The sequence below is a fragment of the Chaetomium tenue genome (genome assembly GCF_020726465.1).
Source record: "Chaetomium tenue strain MPI-SDFR-AT-0079 chromosome Unknown F5144scaffold_6, whole genome shotgun sequence".
NCBI classification, from domain to species: Eukaryota; Fungi; Ascomycota; class Sordariomycetes; order Sordariales; family Chaetomiaceae; genus Chaetomium; species Chaetomium tenue.
This window is the reverse complement of record NW_027117334.1, coordinates 1218304-1243533: the sequence shown is the minus strand read 5'-3', so window position 1 is coordinate 1243533 and position 25230 is coordinate 1218304. Positions and strand designations below refer to the sequence as shown.

General features: G+C 57.7%; 7 protein-coding genes across 7 annotated transcripts; 3 read left to right on the top strand and 4 right to left on the bottom strand.

Annotated features, from left to right (window-relative positions):
* Window positions 1-33: 33 nt before the first annotated feature.
* On the bottom strand, window positions 34-3546 carry F5144DRAFT_344527 (exoribonuclease 2). The gene is made up of 3 exons (XM_066784249.1): window positions 3084-3546; window positions 890-3023; window positions 34-816 (listed from the first exon to the last, which is right to left on the bottom strand). The coding sequence occupies exons 1-3, from the start codon at window positions 3391-3393 to the stop codon at window positions 78-80; spliced, it is 3183 nt and encodes a 1060-aa protein (XP_066639633.1). The 5' UTR covers window positions 3394-3546; the 3' UTR covers window positions 34-77.
* Window positions 3547-4376: 830 nt separating this feature from the next.
* On the top strand, window positions 4377-7459 carry F5144DRAFT_605441 (p115 like vesicle tethering protein; the record flags this gene model as incomplete). The annotated part of the gene is made up of 2 exons (XM_066791427.1): window positions 4377-7286; window positions 7343-7459. 2 exons carry the CDS (start codon window positions 4377-4379, stop codon window positions 7457-7459), a joined length of 3027 nt encoding a protein of 1008 aa, XP_066639632.1.
* A 233-nt stretch (window positions 7460-7692) lies between these two features.
* F5144DRAFT_344385 (S-adenosyl-L-methionine-dependent methyltransferase) lies at window positions 7693-9978 on the top strand. Its single transcript, XM_066784248.1, has 3 exons — window positions 7693-8290; window positions 8360-8797; window positions 8863-9978. Exons 1-3 carry the CDS (start codon window positions 8029-8031, stop codon window positions 9855-9857), a joined length of 1695 nt encoding a protein of 564 aa, XP_066639631.1. The 5' UTR covers window positions 7693-8028; the 3' UTR covers window positions 9858-9978.
* A 121-nt stretch (window positions 9979-10099) lies between these two features.
* F5144DRAFT_497536 (OPT oligopeptide transporter protein-domain-containing protein) lies at window positions 10100-12126 on the bottom strand (the record flags this gene model as incomplete). Its single annotated transcript, XM_066786212.1, has 2 exons — window positions 10100-10514; window positions 10571-12126. The coding sequence occupies 2 exons, from the start codon at window positions 12124-12126 to the stop codon at window positions 10100-10102; spliced, it is 1971 nt and encodes a 656-aa protein (XP_066639630.1).
* Window positions 12127-12727: 601 nt separating this feature from the next.
* On the bottom strand, window positions 12728-21705 carry F5144DRAFT_517497 (RAVE protein 1 C terminal-domain-containing protein). The gene is made up of 12 exons (XM_066786643.1): window positions 20546-21705; window positions 19460-20416; window positions 18512-19358; window positions 17535-17619; window positions 17291-17458; window positions 16829-17161; window positions 14861-16687; window positions 14330-14794; window positions 14028-14274; window positions 13724-13974; window positions 13398-13626; window positions 12728-13272 (listed from the first exon to the last, which is right to left on the bottom strand). Exons 1-12 carry the CDS (start codon window positions 21339-21341, stop codon window positions 13013-13015), a joined length of 6465 nt encoding a protein of 2154 aa, XP_066639629.1. The 5' UTR covers window positions 21342-21705; the 3' UTR covers window positions 12728-13012.
* Window positions 21706-21845: 140 nt separating this feature from the next.
* F5144DRAFT_581822 (Aspartate/ornithine carbamoyltransferase) lies at window positions 21846-23613 on the top strand. The gene is made up of 4 exons (XM_066789451.1): window positions 21846-21951; window positions 22039-22665; window positions 22725-23412; window positions 23469-23613. The coding sequence occupies exons 2-4, from the start codon at window positions 22318-22320 to the stop codon at window positions 23510-23512; spliced, it is 1080 nt and encodes a 359-aa protein (XP_066639628.1). The 5' UTR covers window positions 21846-21951; window positions 22039-22317; the 3' UTR covers window positions 23513-23613.
* Window positions 23614-25086, bottom strand: F5144DRAFT_632328 (small subunit of acetolactate synthase-domain-containing protein). The gene is made up of 2 exons (XM_066792493.1): window positions 23954-25086; window positions 23614-23891 (listed from the first exon to the last, which is right to left on the bottom strand). The coding sequence occupies exons 1-2, from the start codon at window positions 24724-24726 to the stop codon at window positions 23711-23713; spliced, it is 954 nt and encodes a 317-aa protein (XP_066639627.1). The 5' UTR covers window positions 24727-25086; the 3' UTR covers window positions 23614-23710.
* Between the last annotated feature and the right edge of the window lie 144 nt (window positions 25087-25230).

The following is a 25230-nucleotide window of genomic DNA, read 5'->3' as shown; positions in this document are numbered from 1 at the left end:
AGCAAACATGAGCCTATATAGCATGACAATACCACCCTTCGCAAGTCGTCTCTCTTATAGCCGCTCCCAAAACATCATCACTGCCTGTATCCCCGTGAATCGCGATAATGCCTGTTATCGCCGTCGTACCTGTTGTCGTGACGCCGATCTTGACCCTGGCCGTGAGGCGGGTGGTACTGTCCCTGATAGCCTCCTTGGTGGCCGCCTCCCTGATGGCCGCCCCCCTGATGGCCGCCCCCCTGATAACCACCTCCCTGGTAGCCTCCGTGCGGTGGCGGCCCCGGTGGGTAGCGGTCGTTCCGGTAGTTTTGGCTGCCATATCCTTGGTTGCCATACCCTTGGTTGTACCCACCACCACCGGAAGCATGGGCCGGAGGCGGCGGAGGCGGCACGCCAATACCGAACCCAGGATAACCGGGCGGCGGGGGTGGCTGCCAGGATTGCTGGCCAGGCGCGGCGTGCTGCTGGTAGCCACCATATCCGTTGCCATACCCACCGCCACCACCACCACCACCACCGCCGCCGCCGCCACCGTAGCCATTTCCGTAGCCGCGGTCTTGTTGATAACCTCCGCGACCACGTCCACCTCCACCTCCACCACGGGGAGGCCCGCCGGCATAGTTGATCCTGTCTCCTCGCCCACCGCCGTTGTAATTATTCCTCAATGGCACACCACCGAAGCTTCTGCCGGCCCCGCGCCCCTTACTCTTGACAAAGTCGACATCACTCCTGTCAAGCGCAGGTGTCGGCATTTTCAAGCCACGAAGGAGCATCGATTTGTGAATGTGAGAGCTGGTCGGCATATCGTAGTTCACGCTGTTGATGTATTAGTAAGATGATTTTCGGAATGGAGTGTTGCGGGTAAAGGAAAGGGGTGGGGTTAGCATACCTCATCGACCGGTCGTAGTCGACATCTGGCATGGTATTGCGCTCGAGTGGGTACACGAGCGAGCCATGCGGGACGTAGCCCTCGATCTTCCGGACCTTGCCGGAGAGACCGTCGCTCCGCTTGGGGTCCAGTTTAAACTCAGGGACTGCCTGCTTCTTGGAGTAGAAGTGGGACGAGATATCCTCATAGAGGCCCGGATGCGAATCCGAGATGAGCAGAACGTCATGGCCCGGCGCGTTTCGCGCTTGGTCTTCGGCGCTGAGAAGATGCGACTTGGTCTTCATCGCATCTAGAAGACGGGGCATCTCAATGAAGGGTAGAAGAGCAATGCCCTGCCACGACATTTTCTTGCCGTTCAAATCAATGTCAAAGTCCTCCGGGTAGAAATCGAGGATTGGGCTGTCCTCCTGGGTCATCAGATCATGAAACACCTCCGGAATGGCATGGCGGGAGGCCGCCGGAAGGACGCTCATGAGCTGCTCGAAAGGCCGTGATATCCTGCCCTTCTCGAAGTTGATCTTCATCTTGCCGAGATCAACGAAATCTGCAGCAAAGGGAGCGTAGTGGTATGGGTAGAACCACTCCCACGAGGGGCAGCCCTGGAAGTAGTACATCAACACCCAGGCGAGACCCTCGACATATGCTCGGGCAACCTTGTGCCGGAAGGCGATGTCTTTGGCATCCACTTTGAACTTTTGCTCGTAATACCGGTCGGCGTAACCCTCTTCCCAGAGCCTGACCGTATCGATTGGGCCTTCCTCGCTCGAGGTGGTAGCCGGGGTTCCAGCATCCGAAGCGGCATCCGAAGGAGTAGCGGTACCTTCCTCGATGAGCTCCGCCTTACGTTTCCCGAGAGCGGAAGGTGGGGTTTTAGCTTCTGGGTTTTCCTCCTTGGGTTCGTCGCCGTCGGGCTTTTCCTGAGTCTGGGCCACAAGACCCTGGATCTGGCTCTTGAGCACGCTGGCAGCGCTCTTATTAGCCACGTTGGCCCGGTTCACCACCATGTCGTGAGTGATGACGGGTTTGGGAATGCTCGCGACCGGAAAGAGATTCATCCCCGGCGGCGGCCCGTTTGCCTCTGGTGCTCCTTTTCGCCCACCCCTGCCACTAAGCGGCGAATCGTGGGCGCCGCCTCTGGCATTACCTTGTTGGTTGTTGAGCTTGCGTCTCTTGAAGCCCGCCTCCCTCCGGTCCTCGGTTTCTTTCCGCCTTCGGAAGATGGAATCTTCCTGCTTAGCGAGGCCGCTGAGGATGTACTGCGCGCGATCGAGGTCCACATGTCCGTCCTTGGTCACGTATCCACCCATCACGGGCAGATTATCTTTCCAGATGGCCATGAGGGTTTCAATACCGTTCTCTCTGATTTCGAGGGCGGGCAAATGAGGCAGGAAATCATTTCCGACAAAGAAGCACATGAAGACCCAGTCGTCGATAGCGCGCTCGAGATCCCAGCGAAAGGGGAGATTAGGAATGTTCAGCTCAATGGCAAGGTACTCACGCAAGATCGAGACATGAAGCCAAATGAACGGTTTCAGGGGCTCGGCCTTGTCCTTCTCGTCAAACTCGCCGGCTTTCTCCTTTGCCTCACCTCTGCAATTCCTCTCGTCGTGGCCTTTTTGGCCGCAGAGTTTGCACATCCTTGCTTTGCCCTGCTGGAAGAAGACATCTTCACGAAGGACACGGAAATGCGGCTCGTGGGTGGCCAGCCCCAGCATGATGAGATCAGCGTCCAATCCGTAGATGACGTGGCGGGTGTTGGGGTCATGCTCGGGCGAGTTGCGCTGCGAGCGGACAAACTCCATGATCTTGTGCTCACCTTCACCGGGAACAGTGGCATCGGAAATAATGACCTTCATCTTGGCCCACGCGGGATCCGTGTTGAGCTTGTAAGAACACCAATACCGCAGGCTTGCGGCCAAAATATCCATGAATGGGGTGCCCGGCGTGATGGAGTTGGAGTCAAACGCCTTTTTGACAACAGTTTCGATAGGCTCTTCCTTGGCAGTGCTGCCCTTCTCTTTCTGGAGCATCTTGAGGAGTTGTTGCTTGTCCTCCTCCTTTTCTTTGGCATCCTGAGCGGCGCGGAATCGGCGGGACCGTTGCTGGTTCATTTTGGCTCGCGGTGCAACACCATCTGCGACGTGTTAGGGTCGATTTACTCCAAAAGCAATGGCAAACTGGGGCGAGAACTTACCAACAGCAATCATAAGCAGCTTGCGCGGGCGAACCATGTTGACGACGCGCTCGGTGTACTTGAAGATCTCGATCATCATCTCTTCCTCGTCGCTGGGCGCCGGTCGATCCTCGGGATGCGAGCACGGATGTACAATGCCGTTCATGTCGAGGTAGAGGTTATCGAACTCCTCCCCATTGGGGTTGGGTTGTGTCGCATCAACCGGGACGACGGTGCCATCTTCCATAACAAGGGCCTTCTCCTCGACGACGGGAGAGATGATCTTGGGATATTTGGTGGAGAGCCACCTGAAAGCAGCCGGAATACCCATGGTGAGAGATCGGTAAAACTGTCAGCAGGCAGACGTTGCCGTATCGGTCGGGGAAGCGGTTCGTGGTCACGGCTAGCCGGGACTGGCTTTCGCAAGACGCCGCGCTCGGTGTAGGGAATTGATGAGAATTGTCGCTTTTTCGGCGCACATGGGGCAGCCCGGTGCGAAAGCGGTTGGCGAGACGAAGTAGTCGAGATGGTTTGAGGCAGCGTCGGCTTCGAAACGGATGCGAATCGAAGCGACAGTATACAACCGTGCGAAACAAAGACCGATCAAGGCGACTTGGTCTTACAAATGTAGCCAATAATGGTGAAAACGCTATCCCTTTTGAATCCAGCTTCCGAGACTGGCCGGGTATGGTCGATTGTTTTAAAAAGGGAAAAGCGTGATTCGCGACAAAGACTTCGCGTTCATGGTTTAAGAGAACGTGCTCAGAGCCGCTCCAGGAAAATCCTCCCATTTTTGGTCGCCATGTAACCTGAAAAGGTGGGCCCATTACATCTGGAGAAAAATACGGTAACACATGACAGCCTTGGCACACCTTGATTGTTCAGGGTTGGAAGGTGTTGGTCCCACATTATTTTACGGAGTCGGTCGACCGCATCGTGTTCCGATTCCATTCCCAATCATCCCAAGCTCCAACCCAAGACCAGCGAGCGGGTTGCGTACTTTATGTACACCTGTCCACTCTTCTGGGCCTTGGCCTCCCGCGTGGAACTCCCAAGGTAGATGCAAAGCCAATCCTGGGATATTTGGCATTAACAAGACGAGATCGAAACCCCCACTCTTCAATTGAGAGCCCCTCGCCGCCGACTTAACGAATTCGAAAACGGAAACTGTCCCTAGCCAAGACAGATTCAACCGAACTACGAATATTCTCGAGTTGCTATCGCAGGATAACTATTATACCTGAACGAATGCCCCTCCATGGCATCTCATAACGACGCACGGCCCCTCGCTCGCCCATTTCAACCACCGTATCCATGTTCTCAACCATCACCACCGCCCCGGCTAAGCAGTCGGTGAGCGAGACTATTCCAGTGCTCAGCGGCCGCCTAAGCACAGCAACACTTCTAGAAGACCGCCGCGCCGCCATACTAGGGCTGCGTAGTTTTGCGAAACAGTATCCCGCTTCGGTTGCATCGGGCGCCTTGCGCAGTCTGATTGGTAGCCTCAGTCGCGATGGGGAGGATGTTGACACGGTCAAGGTGGCCTTGGAGACGCTTCTGATGCTCTTCAGCCCAGATCCGGACAGCCCCGAGGCCTCGGAGGAGATTGCCCTGTGGGTGGCCGACGAGTTTACACAACGGCATGAGAACATCGCGTTATTACTCGGGTTCTTGGGAAAAGACAGGACGGATTTCTACTCGCGCCTTTACTCGCTGCAATTGCTTTCGGCCATCCTCTCTGCACGGACTGAAAGGACAGAGGAATGCATCGTCAATACGAGCGACGGCATCCCCCGGCTCGTGGCGGTCCTGGAGGAGGGGAGAGAGGCCGTTCGCAACGAGGTTATCGGGCTACTCACAGACCTCACGCCGTCGTCCAACGTGGTCCAGAATTTGGTCACCCTCGAAAAAGGGTTTGCGCCAATATTTGATATCATCGCGAACGAAGGGGGTCTCGCAGGTGGGGCGAGAGTGGTGGAGGACTGCTTGATTTTGTTGGCCAACCTGCTCCGGTTGAATCCCCTGAACCAGACCATGTTCCGGGACATGGGGCACGTTGCAGGAATCAGCCAGCTCCTGAGGGATGCCTACAAAGAAGGGGAGGACGGCCAGGAGATTGCGCAGTGGGTGGAAGTACAGCGCAACAGAAATGTGTACGCCATGCTCGCCGTTATACGGCTGCTCCTTGTTCCCGGCGCGGCTGGGACGCCCCTGAACCAAGAGGCTTTTGTGGGTGAATTGGTAGCCGGCGGACGGACCCGTGTACGAGGCGGGCCGGTCCTCGAGAGTACTCTTCAGATCGCATTCTCACACGTTGCCGAACTACCGATTAAATCAGAGGCGCTGCTAGCATGCGCGGATATGATTAGAGGCAACGCTGGCGTACAGGCCAGGTTTGCCGGGTTTCAAGTACCATCGCCGCTCGCCGACCCCGTCGCCAACGGGCAAGGTGCTCAGATGAATGGCACCCCCAAAGTTTACATCATCGACGGTCTCTTGGATCTCGTTCTGGCCGTGAATTCGCTCCCGGCCTTCGACTTGCGGATGGCTGCTTGCACGTGTCTCGAAGCGTACTTTTACAAACACGCCGAGATCCGGATGCACTTCCTCGACCATGCGGTCCGGACACACAAGGCACATGCCGACGAGCTCACCAACGCTCTCACGATCCTCCTGCAGCCAGACCCGGAGGCGGCCGTCGCAGACCCGTACAGATACTGGTTCGCCGCGGTGCTCATGTTTCACCTCTTGCATGATAATCCCGAGACCAAAGCCCTGGCTATGAGTGTCACCGAGGGCGACGAGGATAGCGGCGAAGAAGTCGTCACGAGCATCCAAACCATGACGGCTCACCTGCTTAGCAGTGTCGCCAAGTCGGAAGACCCACGCATCAGCATTGGCTACCTAATACTGTTGCTGTGCTGGATGTTTGAAGACCTCGAGGGAGTCAACGACTTCCTCGGTGAATTCACCAACCTCCAGGGCCTCATACAAGCGGCGATTGAAAATCCCAACGGCGACGTCATGGTGCAAGGCCTGAGCGCGATGCTGGCCGGCGTGGTGTACGAGTTCTCGACTAAGGATTCCCCCGTCCCGCGCGCGAAAGTCAGAGAAATGATCATGTCGCGCATGGGCCGTGATCGCTACGTCGACAAACTGTCGCGCCTACGCTCCCACCCACTGATGAGAGACCACGAAGTCCTATCCCAAAAGCTGGAACTAGGCCCCGACCAAAAACTCCCCGACGTCTACTTCGACGACACCTTCGTCGAGTTCTTCAAAGACCACTACAGCCGGATCCTGCGCGCCATCGACCGCGACCCAGACTCTGAAACCTCGGTCGTCACCAACGGCGTCCAAAAGGGCGTCTCGCGCCAACTCGTCGACGCCCTCCGCGCCGAAGCCGCCGAGAAATCCCAAGCCCTTCAAGAAGCCCACACCCACACCGCCGCCCTCGCCGAGCAGCTCGCCCAAGAACAAACCGCCCACCGCCAAACCAAAGACGCCCTCTCCACGGACCTCGCCCGCGCCCACGACCTCACCACCGCCCTCCGCCAACAACTCACCGCCAAAGACGCCGCCATCCACTCCACCCAAGACGCCAGCGCGACCCTCACCCGCCAACTCGCGCACGAGCAACAGGAACACCAGCGCAGCCGGGCGGAAGCCGCACGACTCAAGACCGCCGGCGAAGCCCTTCAGCGCGAGCACGCGCAGCAACTCACCGCACTACAAACCCAGCTGCGCGCGCGCGACGACGAGGCCCGCCGCCTAGTCGACGCCGCGCGGAAGAGTGCCGAGCAGGAGGCGGAGCGCGCGCGCCGTCGCTGGGAGGCGGATATGGCGGATCTGAGGGCCACGGTCAGTCGGTTGGAGGTGGATGTGATGAATGCGGAGAAGGGGCGGGGGGTGGCGGAGGAGAGGGTCAAGGTGTTGGAGGGGGTGGTGGGGAAGCGGGAGGGGCGGGTGGAGGAGTTGGAGAAGGAGGTGGGTGTTAAGGTTAGGGAGGTGGAGGGGAGGGCGAAGAAGGCGGAGGAGAGGGCGAAGAAGGGGGAGGCGGAATTGCAGACGCTGAAGGCCAAGGTTGGGAAGGCGGAGAAGGAGGCCAAGGAGGCGAGGGGGTTGGTCAAGGTGAAGGAGGAGGAGCGGAAGAGTGCGCAGAGCGAGCTGGATGATATGTTGGAGGTGTTTGGGGACATGCAGGACAAGATTACCAAGTATAAGGTGAGTGCTCAGATTCTTGTGGGTGTGTGGTGTCAGTGGGCTGACTGCGTGTTTAGGAACGGCTCAAGGCGCTGGGGCAGGAGGTATCGGATGGGGAAGACGAGGATGGGGACGATGATGACGATGATGATGACGATGAAGAGGAGGAGGATGAGGAGGAAGATGGGAAATAGGGGAGGGCATTTATTTGACTTTGGCCAGTCTTGGAACTTGTCCGGTTTTCAAAAGCAGGTAAGGCTTGTGATGTGCATTTTTAGCGGGTACATGAGTATACAATACCAAAATTTAGACAGATGCAATGGAGGTGGGATGATAGACCCAAATACTCAGGTGTTTACTGTTGTTGCTAGGGAGTTTGTCTGTGAAGGTGGGGGAAAGGGGTGGACGAGGGGTAAAGGAGGGGTAAAAGTATTGAACTCGCTCATACGAAAAAGAAGCATACCTGAATTCTTAGGATGTAAATATTACCTCTGTTAGCGCTTCGACTAAATCATCCCATATTATGGACTGTATAGATAGGTATGTCATGTACCTTAGATAGCGCTACACGGCAAAGTCTGCAGGCGGCCGTCTCCCCGCACAACTTTTTTTTAAGTTTTCTGATCCACACCCACTCAGAAAAAAGAATCACCTTACATCCTAATCCCACTTTTACACCCCGGACTACTCTTACTTCCTCTCCTTAACAAACCCCGCCATACAAAGGAAAAGAAGAAGAAAAAGAACTATACAACGGAACAACATGACAGAAGCCTTCCCTCGCTCCGACACGGAGTCGGTCTCCTCCTCAGACAACGAAGACAACTGGCTCAACAAGCCCGGCGATGAGGACGAGGATGACGAGCAGGAGCAGGTCTCCATCATCTCTCTTTTCGATGACAAGGTCTTCTCCGATGCGCCATCTATGTTGGCGTACTGCAAGGACAAGTTTGGGTTTGACTTTCTCGCGGTGCGGGACCGTCTGAGCTTGGACTTCCACGGGTGTGTGAGGCTTATCAATTTGGGTGAGTTCATGCATGAAAATCAACATGTCAATATACACAGACCGAGAATGAGGGGCTAACACCGTGTAGTCCGGAAGGCCGTCAAGACGGGCACTACCCCGCCAGCGGAAATCACAGCGGACCACCTGGCCGACGACTCGCTGCTGATCCCCGTACTGGAGGACGACGCTTTGATCTTTTGCCTGGACGAGCTGCCCGAGGCTGGGAACGGCCAAGCGGGAGCCGGCGGCGTGGCTGAGGGCAAGGGGGCAGAGACGAGCAACGGGGCTCCCCCCGTGGACGAGCTCCTGCACAAGAACGCCCAGATGCAGGCCGAGCTGGAGAACCTCACCAAGCAGTTCACCAACTACCGGCTGGCTGTCGAGCAGACGCTGGATAAGCGCTGGGGTGTGGATGAGGAGGGCGAGAAGGCTGGGAGTTCCAAGACGGCTGCTGCTGCTCCTGCTGATGCGGAGGAGGCAGTCAGGGATGACTCGGCCTACTACTTTGAGTCGTACGACCACACCGGTACGCCCCCTTCCCCTCAACACCATAACCACAACCCCAACCCCAACTAACCCCCTCCCCCCAAGACATCCACGAAACCATGATCAAAGACACCATCCGCACCAACGCCTACCGCGACTTCATCTACGCCAACAAGCACCTCTTCGCGGGCAAAACCGTCCTCGACATCGGCTGCGGCACGGGGATCCTCTCCATGTTCTGCGCGCGGGCCGGCGCCGCGCGGGTGATCGCCGTCGACAACAGCGCGATCCTGGACAAGGCGCGGGAGAACGTGTTCCGCAACGGCTTCGCCGACACCATCACGTGCGTGCGCGGCCGCATCGAGGACGTGGTGCTCCCCGTCGACGCCGTCGACATCATCGTCTCCGAGTGGATGGGCTACTGCCTGCTGTACGAGGCCATGCTGCCGAGTGTGTTTTTCGCGCGGGATCGCTACCTGAAGCCGGATGGTTTGCTCGTGCCCAGCCATGCGAGTATGTGGGTGGCGCCGGTGTCGGATGGGGAGTTTGTGGCCGATAATGTGGATTGGTGGCGCGATGTGTATGGCTTTGATATGCGCGCGATGCAGGCGGGTATCTACACCGAGGCGCGCATGACGGTGATGCCTGGGGATGCCGTGTGTGGCGAGGCGCATGCGTTCCGGATGTTGGATTTGCATACGGCGAAGGTGGAGGATTTGGTGTTTGAGGATAAGTGGCAGTCGACGCTGTCGGATAAGGTGGAGGCGTTGGACGGGTTTCTGGTGTGGTTTGACTGCTTCTTTGGTGAGAGCCGGCAGGAGGTGGTGGAGGCGCAGTTGACGGCCAAGGAGTGGGCGGCTGGTGGGAGGGAGCGCGTGGCGTTTACGACGGGGCCGTTCGATACTGCTACGCACTGGAGGCAGGGGCTGTATTTGATTGATAGGACTAAGGCGAAGGAGATTGAAGTTGGGCCGGGGAAGAAGCTGACGGGTGAGATTCGCTACTCTACCCAGGAGGGCCATGCCCGTGGTCTGGATATCAAGATTACCTGGGGGTTGGAAGGGGGTGACAAGCAGGCCCAGACATGGCAGTTGAACTGAGGGTCGGGTACAACTGGATGAAATGATGGATGGCCTTGCAATCATAAACCATAGACGGGCAATGTGTGGGTATCTTTGGGACTTTAATGTCTATCCATGTTGTTCTTATTACGACTGGCTTCTAAATCATATTCGCTGTCGGTTTATCCAAAACGCCCGGCAATGTAGTAGTCTAGATACTCGTCTTACATATTTTCAGAGATGTGGGACGCCAGTGCTTTCCATGATCAAGCACACAATGCTCAAGAACCCTTCGCCAAGAATAAACCCCTAGTCACGGTCAGTAAAACCTTCCTCTTTACACATGGAGTTAGTTGCAGGCAACTTACCGAAGCAAGCACAATCAACGGCGTATCCTTCCACCCCATCGTCGACCGCCACCACCACGCCAGTAGTCCGCCAATGGTGCGCGCCAGCGTAAAAGACGGGACGTTGTACATGCCCACGGCGACGGCGATGCCGCCCGGGATCAGGGAGTGCCAGCGCTTGCCGGCCGTCTGGGTCCGCACGGCGGTGGTGAGGGCGAACAGGATGGCAGACCCGATGGCCCACTCCTTGGCCATGGGCGGGAGGCCCTTGCCAGTGACCAGGCGGGCCGTGAAGATCCAGACGTAGCCGGTAGGGACTTGGAAGAGGTCACCTGGTACTTGGTAGACGCTGGTGGGGGTTAGTGGTTGTGTGTGTGGCTTGGATGAGAGACATGGACAACTTACGAGGTGTACATGCGGTAGATAAAGGCACTGACGACAGCCCCCGCCGTCGCTCCGATAACCTGACCCCAGAACTGGGCCTTCGGTGCAGCCCCAAGCAGATGTCCCGTCTTGAGATCCTGCATCATGTCGCCCGCCTGCAGGGCACCGGCTTCGGATACCGCGCCAGCCACCAGGTTGATCAAGACGCTCGACTTGTTGGACTGGGGGATGATCAAGGCAAAGAACAGCTGGGCAAGCTTGCTGATGCCCGAGACCGGGTTGAGGTCAGTTTCACCCAAGGCCCTGACGCCCATGATGCTCAGTACGAGGGCCATGAAGACAGCCGTGACGGTGGCGTAGAGAGGGACTAGATCGCCAAAGACGATGTGGATGCAGACGACGCAGAAGATAATGGAGAGAATGAGTCCGATGACGACGAGACGGTCGCTGATTTGCTGATCGGCAGGCGCGTCTTCTTCCTCATCTTGATCTTCGCGTTCGCCGAGCAGGGGTGTGTCGTCTCTCTCCGAGGCTGGCCTGTTCCTTAGATTAGGTGATGAGGCGGCGTCGTTGGCATCGGTGCCAGTGCTGATCGAGGTGTACCCTGCGTGTGACCTCCGACCCAACAACGTCTTGACACGGCTATGTACCGGCTGGAAGGACGGGAGGTACTGTCTCCCCGAGCGAAGCGCGAGATAGCCCAAGCTGACGACGGCATCGGCTAGCATAATGGCCAGCGAGATCCAGACGATCCACCCTTTGCTCCCGTTCTCCCAGTCACCCACCGGTGCGGGCGCCCACCCTCTGCTCTTGGCCACCGGCGAGAGAATCCCCCACCCGACGACGGCACCAAGCAGCATGTGCAGCGTAGTGGCCGGCCCCATGATGATGCCCTGCCCGACATACGCCAAGCTAGGGTTAAGCGTCCACAGCCATGAGCTGGCCGCGACAGACCCAAAGACAGGGATATTCCTCAGCACCGGGAGGAAGTAGGTCGCGAGCGTGAACACGCCCGACACGAAGAAACAAATCAACAGCAACCGCACATTCCGCCTCCACGACTCAGCATGCTTGATGCCCTCTCCATCCACGTCACTCACAGCCTGCACATCCCCCTCCCCCTCCCTCGCCGCAAGACTCGCAAACCCCCCCGCCGACTCCCCCTCCCCCTCCCTCGCCTTCCCATGCAGCACACTAATCAACACAGCCGTACTAAACCCACTCGGAAACTTCAACCTCTCCCTAATCACCACCTGCCTCCTCAACGGCACCGCAAACACCACCCCAAAATAACACAACCCCAAACTCCACAACACCAGCTTCCCCAACCCCAACACAATCGGCCCCTGCTCCTCCTCCGTCAACAAATAATTCATCGCCGGCAGCACCCCCACAAACCCGCACCCCAACGGCATGATCGCCATACTCCCCGCCACCGTCTGCACTAACACATTTTCCACGGGCGAGAAGGGCAGCGGGCCCAGGCGGGCGCGCAGCAGGCGGAACAGGCCGAACCCCATCAGCGAGGCCGGCATGCTCATGGTGCTGACCCAGCCGGTCTGCAGGCCGAAGTACATGTTGGAGAAGCAGATGACCAGGCCGACGGCCAGGCCGACCAGGATGCCGCGCCAGGTGAAGGAGGCGCCGTCGATGGGGGGGCGGGGGGCCCGGGGTTGGGGTTGGGGGGGTGAGGGTGTGAGTGTGGATGATTCGTAGGGGGGTGATGGGGAGGAGGAGGAGAGGAGGGGGCTGGTGTCATCTTGGGCGGTGGTGTTGGCGGTGGTGGTGGTTGCTTTGGTGGAGAGGGTCGCCATGGCTCGCTTTTGTGGTTGTCGCGGCTGTTGAATCCGCTGAGGAGAGGGAATGAAAGGATGGTGGGAACTCCCGTTACTACTACATGGATTATGATGGTGTCGAGTGAAGTCGACTCGAGGGAATGAATGTAGGGGGGGGGTTTTGTTGTTGATGAATAATAGGTTGATGGCTGACTGTCCTGCTTGAGTGGTTGGGGCGATGATCAACAGGCGCGAGACCGGCGCTAATAAAACCCCCGCCGCCTGTCCGCCAGCTGATTTCAAGGGTTCATTCGCGTTAGAGTGATATGACACTAACCGAAATAGGCAGTTACTGACTTCAACCCTCTCTTCTTTTGTCTCACTTTCTCATCCCACACTGTCTTGTCTGTCTGAATGGTAAACGCCAATAAAAAAGAAAAGTACGAGATAGGTTGAAGACACCTTGGATTTAATTCTCCATAACTACTATCTGGAGTTCCGCCTTGCTATGTTCCTTGCACAAGTTAGTTACATAGAATAGAGCACGGCACCCATTCAATGACACTTAATGATACACCACCAAACACACCACCAATACGCTAACTATGCAACACCAAAAACGGACCCAGGCACTTTGGAAGCCAACAAACTGAAAACGATAAAACTCCTCCTCCCCTAACCCTCCCAATCAAAACCCAAAACTATCCAACAGCGAATTCGCATCCGGCTCCTCAAACACCGTCGGCGCCGGTTGCTGCTTAGGCAAGTGACCACCCGACTTCATCTCCGCCGGCACATTCTGTTGTTGCTGCTGCTGTTGTTGTTGTGACGGCACGGGCAAGTCGGCCACGACCAGCGACTCCCTCCTCCGGAGCAGCCTCAGCGGGTTCACCTCCCCGCCCAACCCAGCCGCGGGTCCGGCAGGTTGGAGGAACTCCCAGTTGCGCACTACCACCACCATCAAGTCAGCAACCATAACACAACCAAGCCCAAACCTTAGCAAATGCAAAAGGGGGAGGGGGGGTGGGGGGGGGACACCAGCCACCCAACCACAAAAGAAGAAAAGCACATACCCAAATCCAACCCCAACAAATCGCACCCCATCCGATCGTACAGCCTCGCATTGTGCAGCACAAACTCCCACTCCACCTTGGGCGTGACCTTGCTGGCCCCGCGCAGCGTCTGCAGCGTCTTCTGCCGCAGCTGGCTGTACAGGATGACCAGCGCCGGGTCGTCGGTCAGGAACAGCCGCGAGCGGGGGTCGGGTGACCCGGGGGTTTCGAGGAGTGTGTATACGGGTGTCTGGCGGGGTGGGAGGAATGATTAGTTAGCTGGATGAGAGGGTGGTGGTCGTGGTGGTGGTATTGGGGATGGATGACTCCTGGGTGTTGGTACTTACGATAAGAGCGCGCACCGCCATGTCCCGCCGGTGCAGCATCCAAAACGCCCACGACGCCAGCCAGCGGTTGCCCTCCTGCGCCGCGATGGCGAGCACTTCCTCCTCGAGGAGGCGCCGCAGCACGGGGCCCGTGTCACCCTCGTACACGCGTGCTACCGCGATTGCTAGCTGTAGATCCTTGAGCTGGTTGAGGCAGACGTTGACTGCGTCGTGTAGGTGGTCGGCGAGGAGGAAGAAGGCGGCCGCGTATTCTGGCTGCTGTTAGTCAAAGACGGGAGAGGAGAGGCGGAGAGGGGAGACATACCAAAACGCCGCTTGCTCATCAGGGCGTACGCGTTCTTCAGCGCTGTCCTCCGCCATTTGGGATCCTCAAAGTTGTTTGCTAGTAACTTCTGTGTCGCGCCTTGCTCGCGATTCCAGGTCGCCATGCGCCACAGACCCTGCAGAACCGTCTTCTTTTTTAGGGCCAAATAGAAGAGACTGCAGTCGATCGGGTTCTTGAGCTCGTTTTGCGTATACTCGTTGCGAGCAATCACCTCAAACTGTGCTTTCTGTTCTCCTGTCAGCAATCCACCCCCTTTTCCCTTCGGGAAAGACAGAACTTACCACCGCAGCGTTATCAGCCAACCACATGAAGATGCCACTCTCCCGCGCATTCTCCCACAGCATCTTCCCATGGCTCTGCTTCGACACAAAATCCACCAGCACGTCCTGACTCGTCGAATGATACGCCCAGTTGATCTCGCGCCAGCCCATCTGGATCTCGCTGGTGCGGCCTTTGCGCAGAGCATGCTGCCTGAAAAACAGCACGAAGCGGGCGCCGTTCTCGTCGAGCGAGCGGCGCTGCTTCTCGACCAGGCCGACGCACTCGATGATGTCGACCAGCTGGATTTGCTCGTGGCCCGACAGCTGCGCCACGTCGATGCGCGTGAGCCGCTCGTTGATCTCGGCCGCCACCTCCTCCGAGAAGGGCTCGTCGCCGCCGTCGTCGTACGACATGCGCCGCTGCAGGTACTGGCCCGGGTCCTTGTTGGACGACGTCTTGGTGGTCTGCCATGCGTCAGCACCAGTCTAGGTATCGCGCCTCCGTTAATCATCAGGGTAGCAAAGCAAAACAAAAGAAAATAAAAAACCCACATGATCAACCTCGTAAAAGTCCTCCAGCTGCAAGCCCAAATAATCATCCAACTCATCCCCCTCGGCCCAAAACTTAAGCGTCCGATACAGCGCCATCAGAATAGCATGCACCAGGACAATCTTCCCCGCCAGAATACACTGGCTCAAAAACTGCGGATGAAACACCGGCAGCGGCCCATTCAACCTTTGCACCACCTCAAACAGATCCCAATGCTTCTGCCCAACCCGGCGCTGCGGCAGCCTCAAGCTCGTAACAAGCGAGCTGCCAGCATCAAACCGACGGTCCTGCACAAACAGCTGGTTACCCGCACCAATCACCAAATGGCCATCACCCAACCAGACCGAGTCGCCGATGGGGTGGGGCGTGAAGTCGCGGATGGAGATCTCGCGGATGGCGGCCCAGGCGGGGCCCTCGTTGAGGTAGTCGAAGCGCATCTGGGAGAGCAGCAGCACGCGGTGCGGGAAGCCGACGGCCAGGATGGACTGCATGTCGGGCGTCGAGGTCCAGTCCAGGTCGCGGATGGTGTGGCTGTTCTCGAAGTCCTGCGTGTACTCGAGGCGCGCGCCGCGGATGTCCCAGATGGTGAGCGCGGACCGCGCCGCGTTGACGAGCGCTGCTTTTTTGCGCGTGCTCCCGCTGACGAGGGCCGGGTTGGCGACGCTGGTCTCCATGGAGCAGGTGGATAGCCACTCGACGCCGTCGCCGCTGTGGCCGACGCGGGCGGTCCAGAACTCGACGCGTCCAGAGTGGGTGTAGGAGATGGCGACGTCTCGGGCGAAGACGTCGAGGAAGCCTGAGACGTGGGGGGTGGTGCCGGCTGGATCGACGGGCAGGACGTAAGCGAGGTCGCCGGCGTCTTCGAGCGCGAACTTGACGAATTCGCGAATCGAGGGTTGTTGATGTTTGGTTCCGTTGGTACTACTGGGGGTCGTCGAGTGCGTACGGGAATAAAAGGGGAACTTGACCTCCCAGACCACCCCCTTTTTCTCTGATGTGATGGTGGCGATATGAGCGGTGGTATAGTCTTCGATCTTCTGCCTTGGGAGCACCAGCAGACAGAGCGGTTTCCCAGGGACGTCGTATTTCTGCTCAGCTAACATCGTCGGCGCCGACTGACGGCAGTCCCACAGCGAGATAGTCTCGTGGCGGAGGAAGACGACGAATCGGCCGTTTCTGAGGAGACACATCCGGTGGATATGCCCCTGTTCCGGGATCACCGCCTGTCGGGCGAGCCCGGTCCGCGTAGCATCTAGTTCGTGTTTCCAGATCACGCCTTGCCCATGCTCCGTCCGCGAGACAATCGCCCTGCCGCTAAAGTTTCGCACGATCTTGCGTATTGGCCTTGAATGCCCCGTCCAAAGACACTGTTGGGTTAACCGTCTCCTCTTCGGGTTCCGGTCGAACAAGGCGGCGATATTGCCGCGGTAGATTTCGATCCTCCCGTCAAAGAAATGTAATAGGATGTGCAAGTGGCCCCCAGAATGACAGTAACTATAAGCCTCAACATGTGGACTTGTCGAGCCCGAGTTTCCTTTAAGGAAGTCCAGCTCCGGAGACGTGACATGGGCTACGTTAAAAACGTTGGGCTTGCTCGCTTTGCAACCGATGTTCTCCAACGCCCACGCGGACATGCGCCCCCGGCCGTCTAGCACGACACAAATCTCCGGGCTGCGATTTGCAACGCTGATAAGATGCTCCAGCGCAGCAGCCCCCTCTTTTGTTTGTGTCCCCTCCTGGACAGCCTTTTCAGTCGCGGCGGCGAGATCTCCCCCATGCATGACAAACGCCCAGCGCGAACCGTCCTCCGCCTTGGGGGACTTGGGTTCCTGTTTCGGGATAGCATCCCGCAAGTCGAGGTTCCCCCACAAATGCAGGTGCTGATGCCCATGGCTATCCGACCCTACCCACACGCGCAGCACATTGTCCGCGCAGAACGTGTACAGGGCGTTCTCGATCGTCTGGTCGACATGATGCGGCCGCCGCCACTGGATTCCCGTCACAGGCTGCGGATGCCTCAAGTAGATGAAATCGAACCGGACCTCCCCCGTACCATAGCTCAACCGCCGCCAGACCTTCACCAGCCGATCGTACTCCCCCACCGAAGCGATATACGCCGAGTCGTAGGACAAACTCGCCAGTCGGACCGGGTTGGCGAGCCGTTTCCGCCACGAACACTCTGGCTTCGCCAACGTCGACGACGTCTGATACAGCTCCAGACTCTTATGCGCAACGAGCAATTCCTCCGACGCGCCCCACGACAACGACACCGCCGGCCAATCCCCCTCTCTCCCCCCCTCCCCCTCTCCCACCTGTCCATCCCCCCCATCCCCCCCACCCTCAACCTCAAAACAGCTCTGCAGCCCCCACTGCAGCGCCCCCACATCCCCCTCCCCATCCCCTCCCTTCTCCTTCCCCCAACCCACATACACCCCAATGGGCTTATACACCCTCACCACCCGGCGCGTGCACACGGCGATCTTGCCCGAGGCCTCGTCTAGCGCGACGGCCTGCAGCGGGTCGGGGTCGTCGTCATAGACGGTCTGCAGCAGCTGGTCGGGGCGGCCCAGGATGGCGAGCGCGTTGCCGGTTATGTAGGCCTGGTTACAGCACGGGGCGGGGTTAGCTGGGTTGGTTGGAAGGGGTGGTAAAGGGGGGGGAGGGAAAAGGATTCACGGTAATGCGCCTGGACGCCCAGCATCCCGTCGCCAGGGCCTGCAGCCGCGACTCGGGCTTGCCCGGCAGGATGGCGCGCATCCTGCTGGCTGCTGCTGTCTGTGTGTTTCTATCGGTAGGGCGTGTCCTGCGAGGACATCGCGGTTCAGTTCGGTTCGGGGTTCGTGCCACGCGTGGTTTGGTTGCGGGCGTCGAGAGGGAATAGAGCTATCTTTCGTAGGTAGCTTCGTAGCTCGGTAGGTCAGGAGGATGCGATGTCGCAAGCTGTCTTGGTGGTGGTTGCGGAACAGACCAGCTTGCCTGCCGTGCCGCGCCGTGCCGGATTTAGGGAGGCCGTTTGACCGTCTTACAGGGAGTGGCGCCACTAAAAGTAACTTTAGAGAGCTCCGAGAGTCCCTGGTGCCGCGCGTTCTTTCTGGCTCTCAGGAACGCCTTATTTAAAACACAGCTTTGGGACATATCGGGAAATACAACGTAACCCCTCATTGAGAGGCAATTCCATCATGCAAGCCATTAACGATACACGTGCAGCTCTCACAAGCGCGTCAGCCGACAGAATTGAGCTGCTGCATCAGCTGTTGGGAGGCCCCTATGACGTGGGGTACCCCACTAAAGTTGAAGTTAGGTCTTGGCATCACTTCAATGGAGTCGGGGGAGGAGGACGAGTTTCTGCCCCCTGGCCAATGTAAACATTCCAGAATAAAAGTACTGGCTGGGGTCACGATGCCTCAATGAGAAGTGCTTGGATATCTTGGAGTATTCACACACATTCTGGATGTACTATACCATGTACTTAGCATGTTAAAAACAGGTCCTGTAGCCCTCTCTGTCCCTTGCCCTTTATAACCCACGTCCCAGTACTCCGTATTCCCCCAAAAGGAAACAAGCCAGACAAGCCATCACACCCATCACGCCGTCCAGGCCTTACTACGCGTGTAGCAAAAACAAGAGCCAAAAAGGAAAAAAAAAGCAATCACAACCTAACACCCGCCCCAATCCCCCTTCCCACATACCACACCTTCTCCGTCCACCTCCCCAACCTCACCCCCACCACCGCGCGCGCATCCAGCTTCATGGTCCCGCCCAACGCATCGCGGAGCTTGCCATACCCGACCGAGTCCAGGGACCAGTCGACGGGCAGCTTGGGGGTGACGGAAAAGCCCGGGGGCGCGGCAAAGGGCAGGTCGTAATACTCGATGCGGCCGATGGGCTCCGTGTGGTTGTACAGCGCCGTGGCGTTGACCGAGTCGATGTAGATGGTGTTGTGCAGTAAAGGGGAGACTAGTGTGAAGGTGGCGGTGGAGGAGAGCACGTGGAAAGTGGCGTCGCGGATGAAGTGCGGTTGGGAGTCTCGGCCGTCGTCTGTGTTGCCATCGTCATTATCCTCGCCGGGGAGGCGGAGTCGGGGGGCGGGGAGAGTTAGGTTGAGGCGAGAGAGGGCTTCGCCGATGAGCGGGAGGGACGGGATGCTGCCGCGGTGGGTGCGGATGGTGACCGAGGTGTTGTAACCGGATATGTACTCCGAGAGGAGATTGCGGCCACGCTCACGGCCCTCCTCGCCGCCCATCGACGGATTCCATACTGCTGAGATGGGGAGGTTGGTGTTATTGCCTGGTTTGACATCCACATTCTCTGCAAATGCCTCGCCGATAATGGTACCGTTGCTCTCGACATGTAAACTAACGAAAGGAATGTGCGCCGAGTACGGCGTTGGGTTTGTAATATTAATTAATGCATGTAGTGAAAGAGAGGCAGGGGTTGTGTCGGTGATTTCGACCTTTCCGACTTGGGGTGCGGCAGCGCCCAGGAGATCCTTTCCGAGAGCTACGCGACGCCCGTGTTAGTTTGCCGACCTAACCTGATCCGTGGACGGAAGAGCAACTCCAACACGGGCGACTGACGATATCATCAAAAAGGAGACGGACGTTTTACTGGAATCTTCCCCTCCGCAGGGACCGCCTTCACCACGAGCTGGCCGAGTGTCGTCTGCACTTTGACATCCACAAGAGCCTTGATGCTCAGCACCACTTCCCCGCCAAATAAGAGTTCCTGAAGAACATCCGTCATAACGTCGGCGTCGGTTACGTTGAGTGGCGCGTTCTTGATATGCGACTGGATCTTCAGCGCGGCCTCGCGATGCTTCCTCGCTGGTATTTGTGTCGAGTTCGCCTTTTGCCACTCCTTCAGGTTTAGTTCTCCTAGCTTCTTGCCCCTGTAGAAGACATCCGCGTTCGCCCGTAAGTTGGTGACGTTCAACGAAAAGTTCATCTCAGAAGGAAGCCCTGCGAGAACCACGATATTCCCGGAGACTTGTGGGTTGGAGTCGGGATCGTCGGGCTCTGCTGCAGGGTCCGGCATGGTGAATTGGACATCGGTCAGAGAGAAGTTTCGAATCAAGTTGTCGAAAGAGCGTCCAGGAAACGGCACAGGAACGGTAACGCTAGACAGGATATCCGTGATCCAGCCCGGGGTGTCGCCGGCCGGGTGTTTTTGGCCCCGGACGAGAGCGGTTGCTGTTTTGCCGTCGAGATACTTCTTGAAGAGCATGTCAAGGGGCGAGGAGTCCGAATTAGGGCAGACGCGGGTGAGTGAATTGGGCAGCTTTTTAATGAGGCTGTGAGCATTCACAACTACGTCTGCGTGCGGGCGCACGGCTACGCCGTTGGTTGTCGCGGTAGCCACGAGGATGGGGTGGTCGGCAGGGCTGCATCCAGGGAGGAGAATCTCGAAGCCAAGCTCGGGAATGTCCACAGAGATCGGATACTTGTTGAAAGATTGGACCGTGACATCGGCTGCCATCGCTTTGCGCTCGCCGGGGACGGGCTGGTCCTTGAAATTCATCCTAGTAATGTTGTACTCCGGCATGTGAGGCAACTTGCTGCCTGCACAACTCATCAGCGACAGTTCGCAACAATAAGGGCAATGGCAACCAAGTAGCATTTTGCCAGCGACTCAAAATAGAGACTTCTCTCCGAGGTACAGGGAGGCGAATGACTGATAGAGGGATTGACCTTCAAACGTAAGTGACTCCACAACGGAGTGTGTTCCCAGCGGAATGATGCCCGCCCTGAGTTGGATGTCGGCCTGCCCTCGGACGCGGACAGTCTTCAGCCTCCCCTCCAACCACTCGTTCGCGATCGACCGGATGCCCTCAGCATCGCCCAGAGCGAGGTCGGCCACAAAATCCACCGCGTTGTTGCGACCGTCCACGATGCTGACGCTTAGGGGAGGCACGGCGGCAGTGCCGAGCAGAACATCCTTATACTCGGGTAGGTAAACATTGATTTTCGTCTCCTCTGTCCCGAGCTCTCCCACAACCCACGTGGCTGCCCTACCGATCCGCCTAACGTTCTCGTTCACGACACGTTGTGCGTCCAGCCGGAAGTTGGCCTGTATCCTGGCTCGGATACCGTTGGTTGTGATGGACTCGAGGGACAGGTTCGTGGGTTCGAGAACGACCGCTTGCTTCGCATACTCCTCGACGGCGGTGGGAACGATAAACGCGAGGATCATGATCGCAAGTGCGCCGAGTGCCAAGACAATCATGGCAATAATAGATGGCCATCGTATTTTTTTGCTCTTGGTAGACTTGACCGAGGATGTGCTGGTGGCACGCGAAGTGATGGACGCCGAGTCGCCGTGATGGTCATCATCCTGTTCGTCATCGTATTGCAATGTTGCGGCCGAGCTAGACAATAGCGGGGTTGACTCGTACGAGTCGTCGGGTTCGCGAGACTCGGGGCCGTTGTTGTTGCCCTTGTTGTTGCGGTCGGCAGAAAGAAGGGGTGCCTGCTCTGAGTCGGCCATCTCGGCGGACTCCGACAATACCGAATAGTATCAGAAAATGGGGTGAAACGAAAGCGTAGGGTGCCCGGGGGCTGTTGTTAGACTAGCGAGCTGCTATACTGATGCAATCGCTCGCTCAAAAGGAGGACATTGCGGTGGTCCGGCTCGGCTGGACAAGTGCGGGGATTACTTGAGACAATTTATAGTGTGCGAAGAGGCTAGAGGTAAACGCTAGAGCGAGTGGAGTGTGTAATGACGACACGATAGTGATGATGTGGATGGCGATGGGGTTGGTTGTTGGATGGTTTCGTGGCGCACGTTTCGCTGGCAAGGCCGGCTGAAACATGGCGCCTTGTCCGGCTGTCGCCTCTTCTGTCGAGCGAAGCAGCGCCCATTGGTTGGAAAGAGACACAGCTGGTCGCCCCAACGCCAGACCAGGGTCGGCTTCCAATCCCCGGTCCCAACCCCAGAGTGGAGATCCAACGTCCAATGGTTCTCTGTTAATTCGTCATCCCACAGTGCCAATCCAACACCAAGAAACGCTAATTCAACAATTTTCAGGAACCGCCCAGGAGGTCGTGTGAAGAGTTGACACCTTCACTTCTCACTTGATTGGAATTACAAGATACTTGTGAGTTCAGCAAATCACTATGAATCATGCGGTGTTCTCTGTGGTGTATATGATTGTTGATTAGAACTTATTTGAGTATGGAAATAGAGATGGAAACGTGTAAAATCTAACTGGTGAGACATCCAGGGTCAAGCTCCCCGGGCTAGCGACTTCGGCGACTCACCTATAAGGTTGTGGCTTCTTTTTTTTCTGGGTCTTGAATTGACTGACTCACGGCGACGTGTTGACCGTGTACAAAACAACAAGCCCCTTCGATCACAGGAGGCTCCTTTGGCTTCACTTTGCTCTCTAAACATCCAAGCTTCAACAATTAGGAGCTTCCCCCCCAAAACATCCCTTGAAGAATTTCAAGTGATTTTTACCGTCATGTCTTCGCGCGCTGCTTGCCGCACCATAAAATCCGCCATGGCTCATATCCAAACCCGATCCCTATCTAGCGCCTCCGGGCCCAGGCATCTCCTGTCCATTAGCGACCTCAGCCCAGCCGAGTTCACAAAACTCGTTCTCAATGCGTCATCTCACAAGGCCGCCGTCAAGGCCGCTTTCGCCGCCGGCGAGCAACCTCCGAAACCGCTCCACGGCTCCCTAACGGGCAAAACGGTGGCCATGATGTTCAACAAACGCAGCACCAGGACCCGTGTCTCGACAGAAGCAGCTGTGCAAATGATGAGTGGTCATCCCATGTTTTTGGGCAAGGATGACATCCAGCTGGGCGTATGTGCAGACCATCCGAACCACTTCCCCTTCTATTCCGACACTAACCGGCCACCCAGGTAAACGAATCCCTGTACGACACCTCAGTCGTGATCTCATCCATGACCTCCTGCATGGTAGCCCGCGTAGGCGCGCACAAGGAAGTCGCCGACCTGGCAGCGCACTCCTCCGTGCCCGTCATCAACGCGCTCTCCAGCGACTACCACCCGCTGCAGACGATCGCCGACTTCCAGACCATCCACGAGAGCTTCCCGGGGCGCACGCCCTCGGACGCCAGCCTCGGGCTCGAAGGGCTCAAGGTGGCGTGGGTGGGCGACTCCAACAACGTGCTCTTCGACCTGGCGATCGGGTGCGTCAAGATGGGGCTGGACATCGCGGTGGCGTCGCCGGCCGGGTACGGGATCCCCGTGGCCATGAAGCAGGTGATTCTGGCGGCGGGCGAGGGCGTGGCCAGCCCCGGCCGCCTGACCGAGACGCAGGTGCCCGAGGAGGCGATCCGGGACGCCGACATCCTGGTGACCGACACGTGGGTGTCGATGGGCCAGGAGGAGGAGAGCAAGAAGAGGCTGAAGGCCTTCGCCGGGTACCAGATCACCAACGAGCTGGCCAAGCGTGGTGGCGCGAAGCCCGACTGGAAGTTCATGCACTGCCTGCCGAGGCACCCGGAGGAGGTTGATGACGACGTCTTTTATGGCTCCAGGTCGCTTGTCTTCCCGGAGGCCGAGAACAGGCTATGGGCCGCTGCCGGTATGTGCCACTCTGATAATCCCACCCGCAAAGACTTAGCTAACCAAATATTGCAGCTGCCTTGGAAGCCTTTGTGGTCAACAAGGGCAAGATCCTATAAAGGGGTTGCAACGGGTTTATGTTTCAATTTGCACATTGCTTCCAACTCAAAGCAGGCGTGGCTTTCGGTGCCGGGGACCAAAAAGTTCACAATACCAGAATAGGTTTCACATTGATCAATTATTTTGAGTCACATCAAAACAGTTGCCCACTGATACATGACCAATACATTTTCCCAACCTACACCACACCGTATTATTTAGCCAGGGGGAAGCTGGCTGTAGTCAACAACGTCATCCGCCTCCTTCACGTGCGTATCCTCGTCAGGCCCGTACAGAGGAGAGCGGGGCAGAGCCATGAGACCCGTGCGCGCCGACTCCAGAATGCCAAAGGGAGCAATAAGCTTGAGGAACGAATCTATCCTGGACGGCTTCGCAGATCTGGAGCAGACAGTGATTAGAATGAGTCAGAAAGGCTTGGCAGAGATTGCGACCCGACTTACACCTCGACAATGCAGCTGTTAGTGCTAATATCCAGAACCTTGCCGCCAAATTGGTGAGCGAAATAGGTGATGCTCTTTAGGTGTTCGTGCTTGTGGCGGAGCGCCTCGCTGGCAACAAGCTTGCTCGGGTGGAAGTCCTTAGCCGCCTCCACGAGGCTCGCGTCGCTGACCTCCTGGCCGTTGCCTTCGCCGTTGGGGCTTTCCGCCGCCATCTCACGGTGGTGAGCGAGCAGCTCCTCAAAGTACTCGGGGCCGAGGATGTTGATCTTGGCCAAGATCAGCTCCCGCTGCACAAGTGGGGACCCCGTGTAGTCCAGCACGGCCCAGACGGGGACGAGGTCCTCCAGCTGCCGCCGCGCCTGCTCAACGACGCCGTCCTGGCCCGTGAGCACGATGGTCATGCGCGAGAGATCCACCACCTCGGTGCTGCAGACCACGAGCGAGTCGATGTTGAAGCCGCGGGCGGCCAGGATACCGGAGACGCGCGAGAGCACACCGGGCTCGTTCTGTACGAGGCAGTTGAGAATGTGCCTCTTGGGAGGGACGGCGGACGGAGTCGGGGTTTCGTAGAGGATGTTGGAGACGGCCGCTTGAGCGGACCACGCTGGGGGCTGGTCAACGGGGAGGGGTGCTTGACGCCGGCGGATGGCCTTGTACGCAATGGCCGAGGTCGAGCTGGAGTTGCGGGTGGTGATGGATGGTGCCACGCGGGCGGCACCTCGAGCTTGCGTCGCTAACCTGCGCCATGCCGGCGAGGAGGCAAAGAGGGCCATCTTTGCGAATAAATCCAGGCCGGAGGGCCGTTTGTTGGGGGTGATAAGGTCCCAAGCTCTGTTTGGAATCGAGCCGCTGTTTCAATATCAATGGAAATGGTCGCTCAGTGAGTCACCTTACACCTCACTGGGGACGAAGGGGAAGGATAAAAGTTTCCGACCGCTGGTTAAACGATCTTGTCACACCGCGGGAAGCAACGCCGGTTGTGGAGAGGCAAACCTGCATTGGCCAATTCCCTAGCTTCAAGTCCAGACCCAGCTCCGAGTCCGGTGCATGAGTGGGGCACCTCGAATTTCGAGATAAGGCTGGGCCGATGGAGAGGAGAAACCATCTGCCGCTTCCGGGCTTGTGGGGCCCGATTCATGGATAGGTAGATCCAATGACAAGAGATGTGGTGCCCGTACTCGTTGTCATGAACCCCAGCCTTGAACTACAGTGCGATCATGGGCAGATTGAAACATCACACGGTATGGGCTTGGCACCATGCCCAACAGCCTTGTGCG

Coding starts and splice junctions, on each gene's coding strand:
- F5144DRAFT_632328 (XM_066792493.1), bottom strand. CDS start 24,726: ATGGCCCTCTTTGCCTCCTCGCCGGCATGGCGCAGGTTAGCGACGCAA. Junction 23,892..23,953: donor AACAGCTGCATTGTCGAGGT/GTAAGTCGGGTC, acceptor TGTCTGCTCCAG/ATCTGCGAAGCCGTCCAGGA.
- F5144DRAFT_344385 (XM_066784248.1), top strand. CDS start 8,029: ATGACAGAAGCCTTCCCTCGCTCCGACACGGAGTCGGTCTCCTCCTCA. Junction 8,291..8,359: donor TGTGAGGCTTATCAATTTGG/GTGAGTTCATGC, acceptor AACACCGTGTAG/TCCGGAAGGCCGTCAAGACG. Junction 8,798..8,862: donor TGAGTCGTACGACCACACCG/GTACGCCCCCTT, acceptor CCTCCCCCCAAG/ACATCCACGAAACCATGATC.
- F5144DRAFT_517497 (XM_066786643.1), bottom strand. CDS start 21,341: ATGGCCGACTCAGAGCAGGCACCCCTTCTTTCTGCCGACCGCAACAAC. Junction 17,459..17,534: donor GGGCGTCCAGGCGCATTACC/GTGAATCCTTTT, acceptor TGCTGTAACCAG/GCCTACATAACCGGCAACGC. Junction 13,975..14,027: donor GATGAGCAAGCGGCGTTTTG/GTATGTCTCCCC, acceptor AACAGCAGCCAG/AATACGCGGCCGCCTTCTTC.
- F5144DRAFT_344527 (XM_066784249.1), bottom strand. CDS start 3,393: ATGGGTATTCCGGCTGCTTTCAGGTGGCTCTCCACCAAATATCCCAAG. Junction 3,024..3,083: donor GCTGCTTATGATTGCTGTTG/GTAAGTTCTCGC, acceptor AACACGTCGCAG/ATGGTGTTGCACCGCGAGCC. Junction 817..889: donor GACTACGACCGGTCGATGAG/GTATGCTAACCC, acceptor ATACATCAACAG/CGTGAACTACGATATGCCGA.
- F5144DRAFT_581822 (XM_066789451.1), top strand. CDS start 22,318: ATGTCTTCGCGCGCTGCTTGCCGCACCATAAAATCCGCCATGGCTCAT. Junction 22,666..22,724: donor AGGATGACATCCAGCTGGGC/GTATGTGCAGAC, acceptor CCGGCCACCCAG/GTAAACGAATCCCTGTACGA. Junction 23,413..23,468: donor CAGGCTATGGGCCGCTGCCG/GTATGTGCCACT, acceptor CAAATATTGCAG/CTGCCTTGGAAGCCTTTGTG.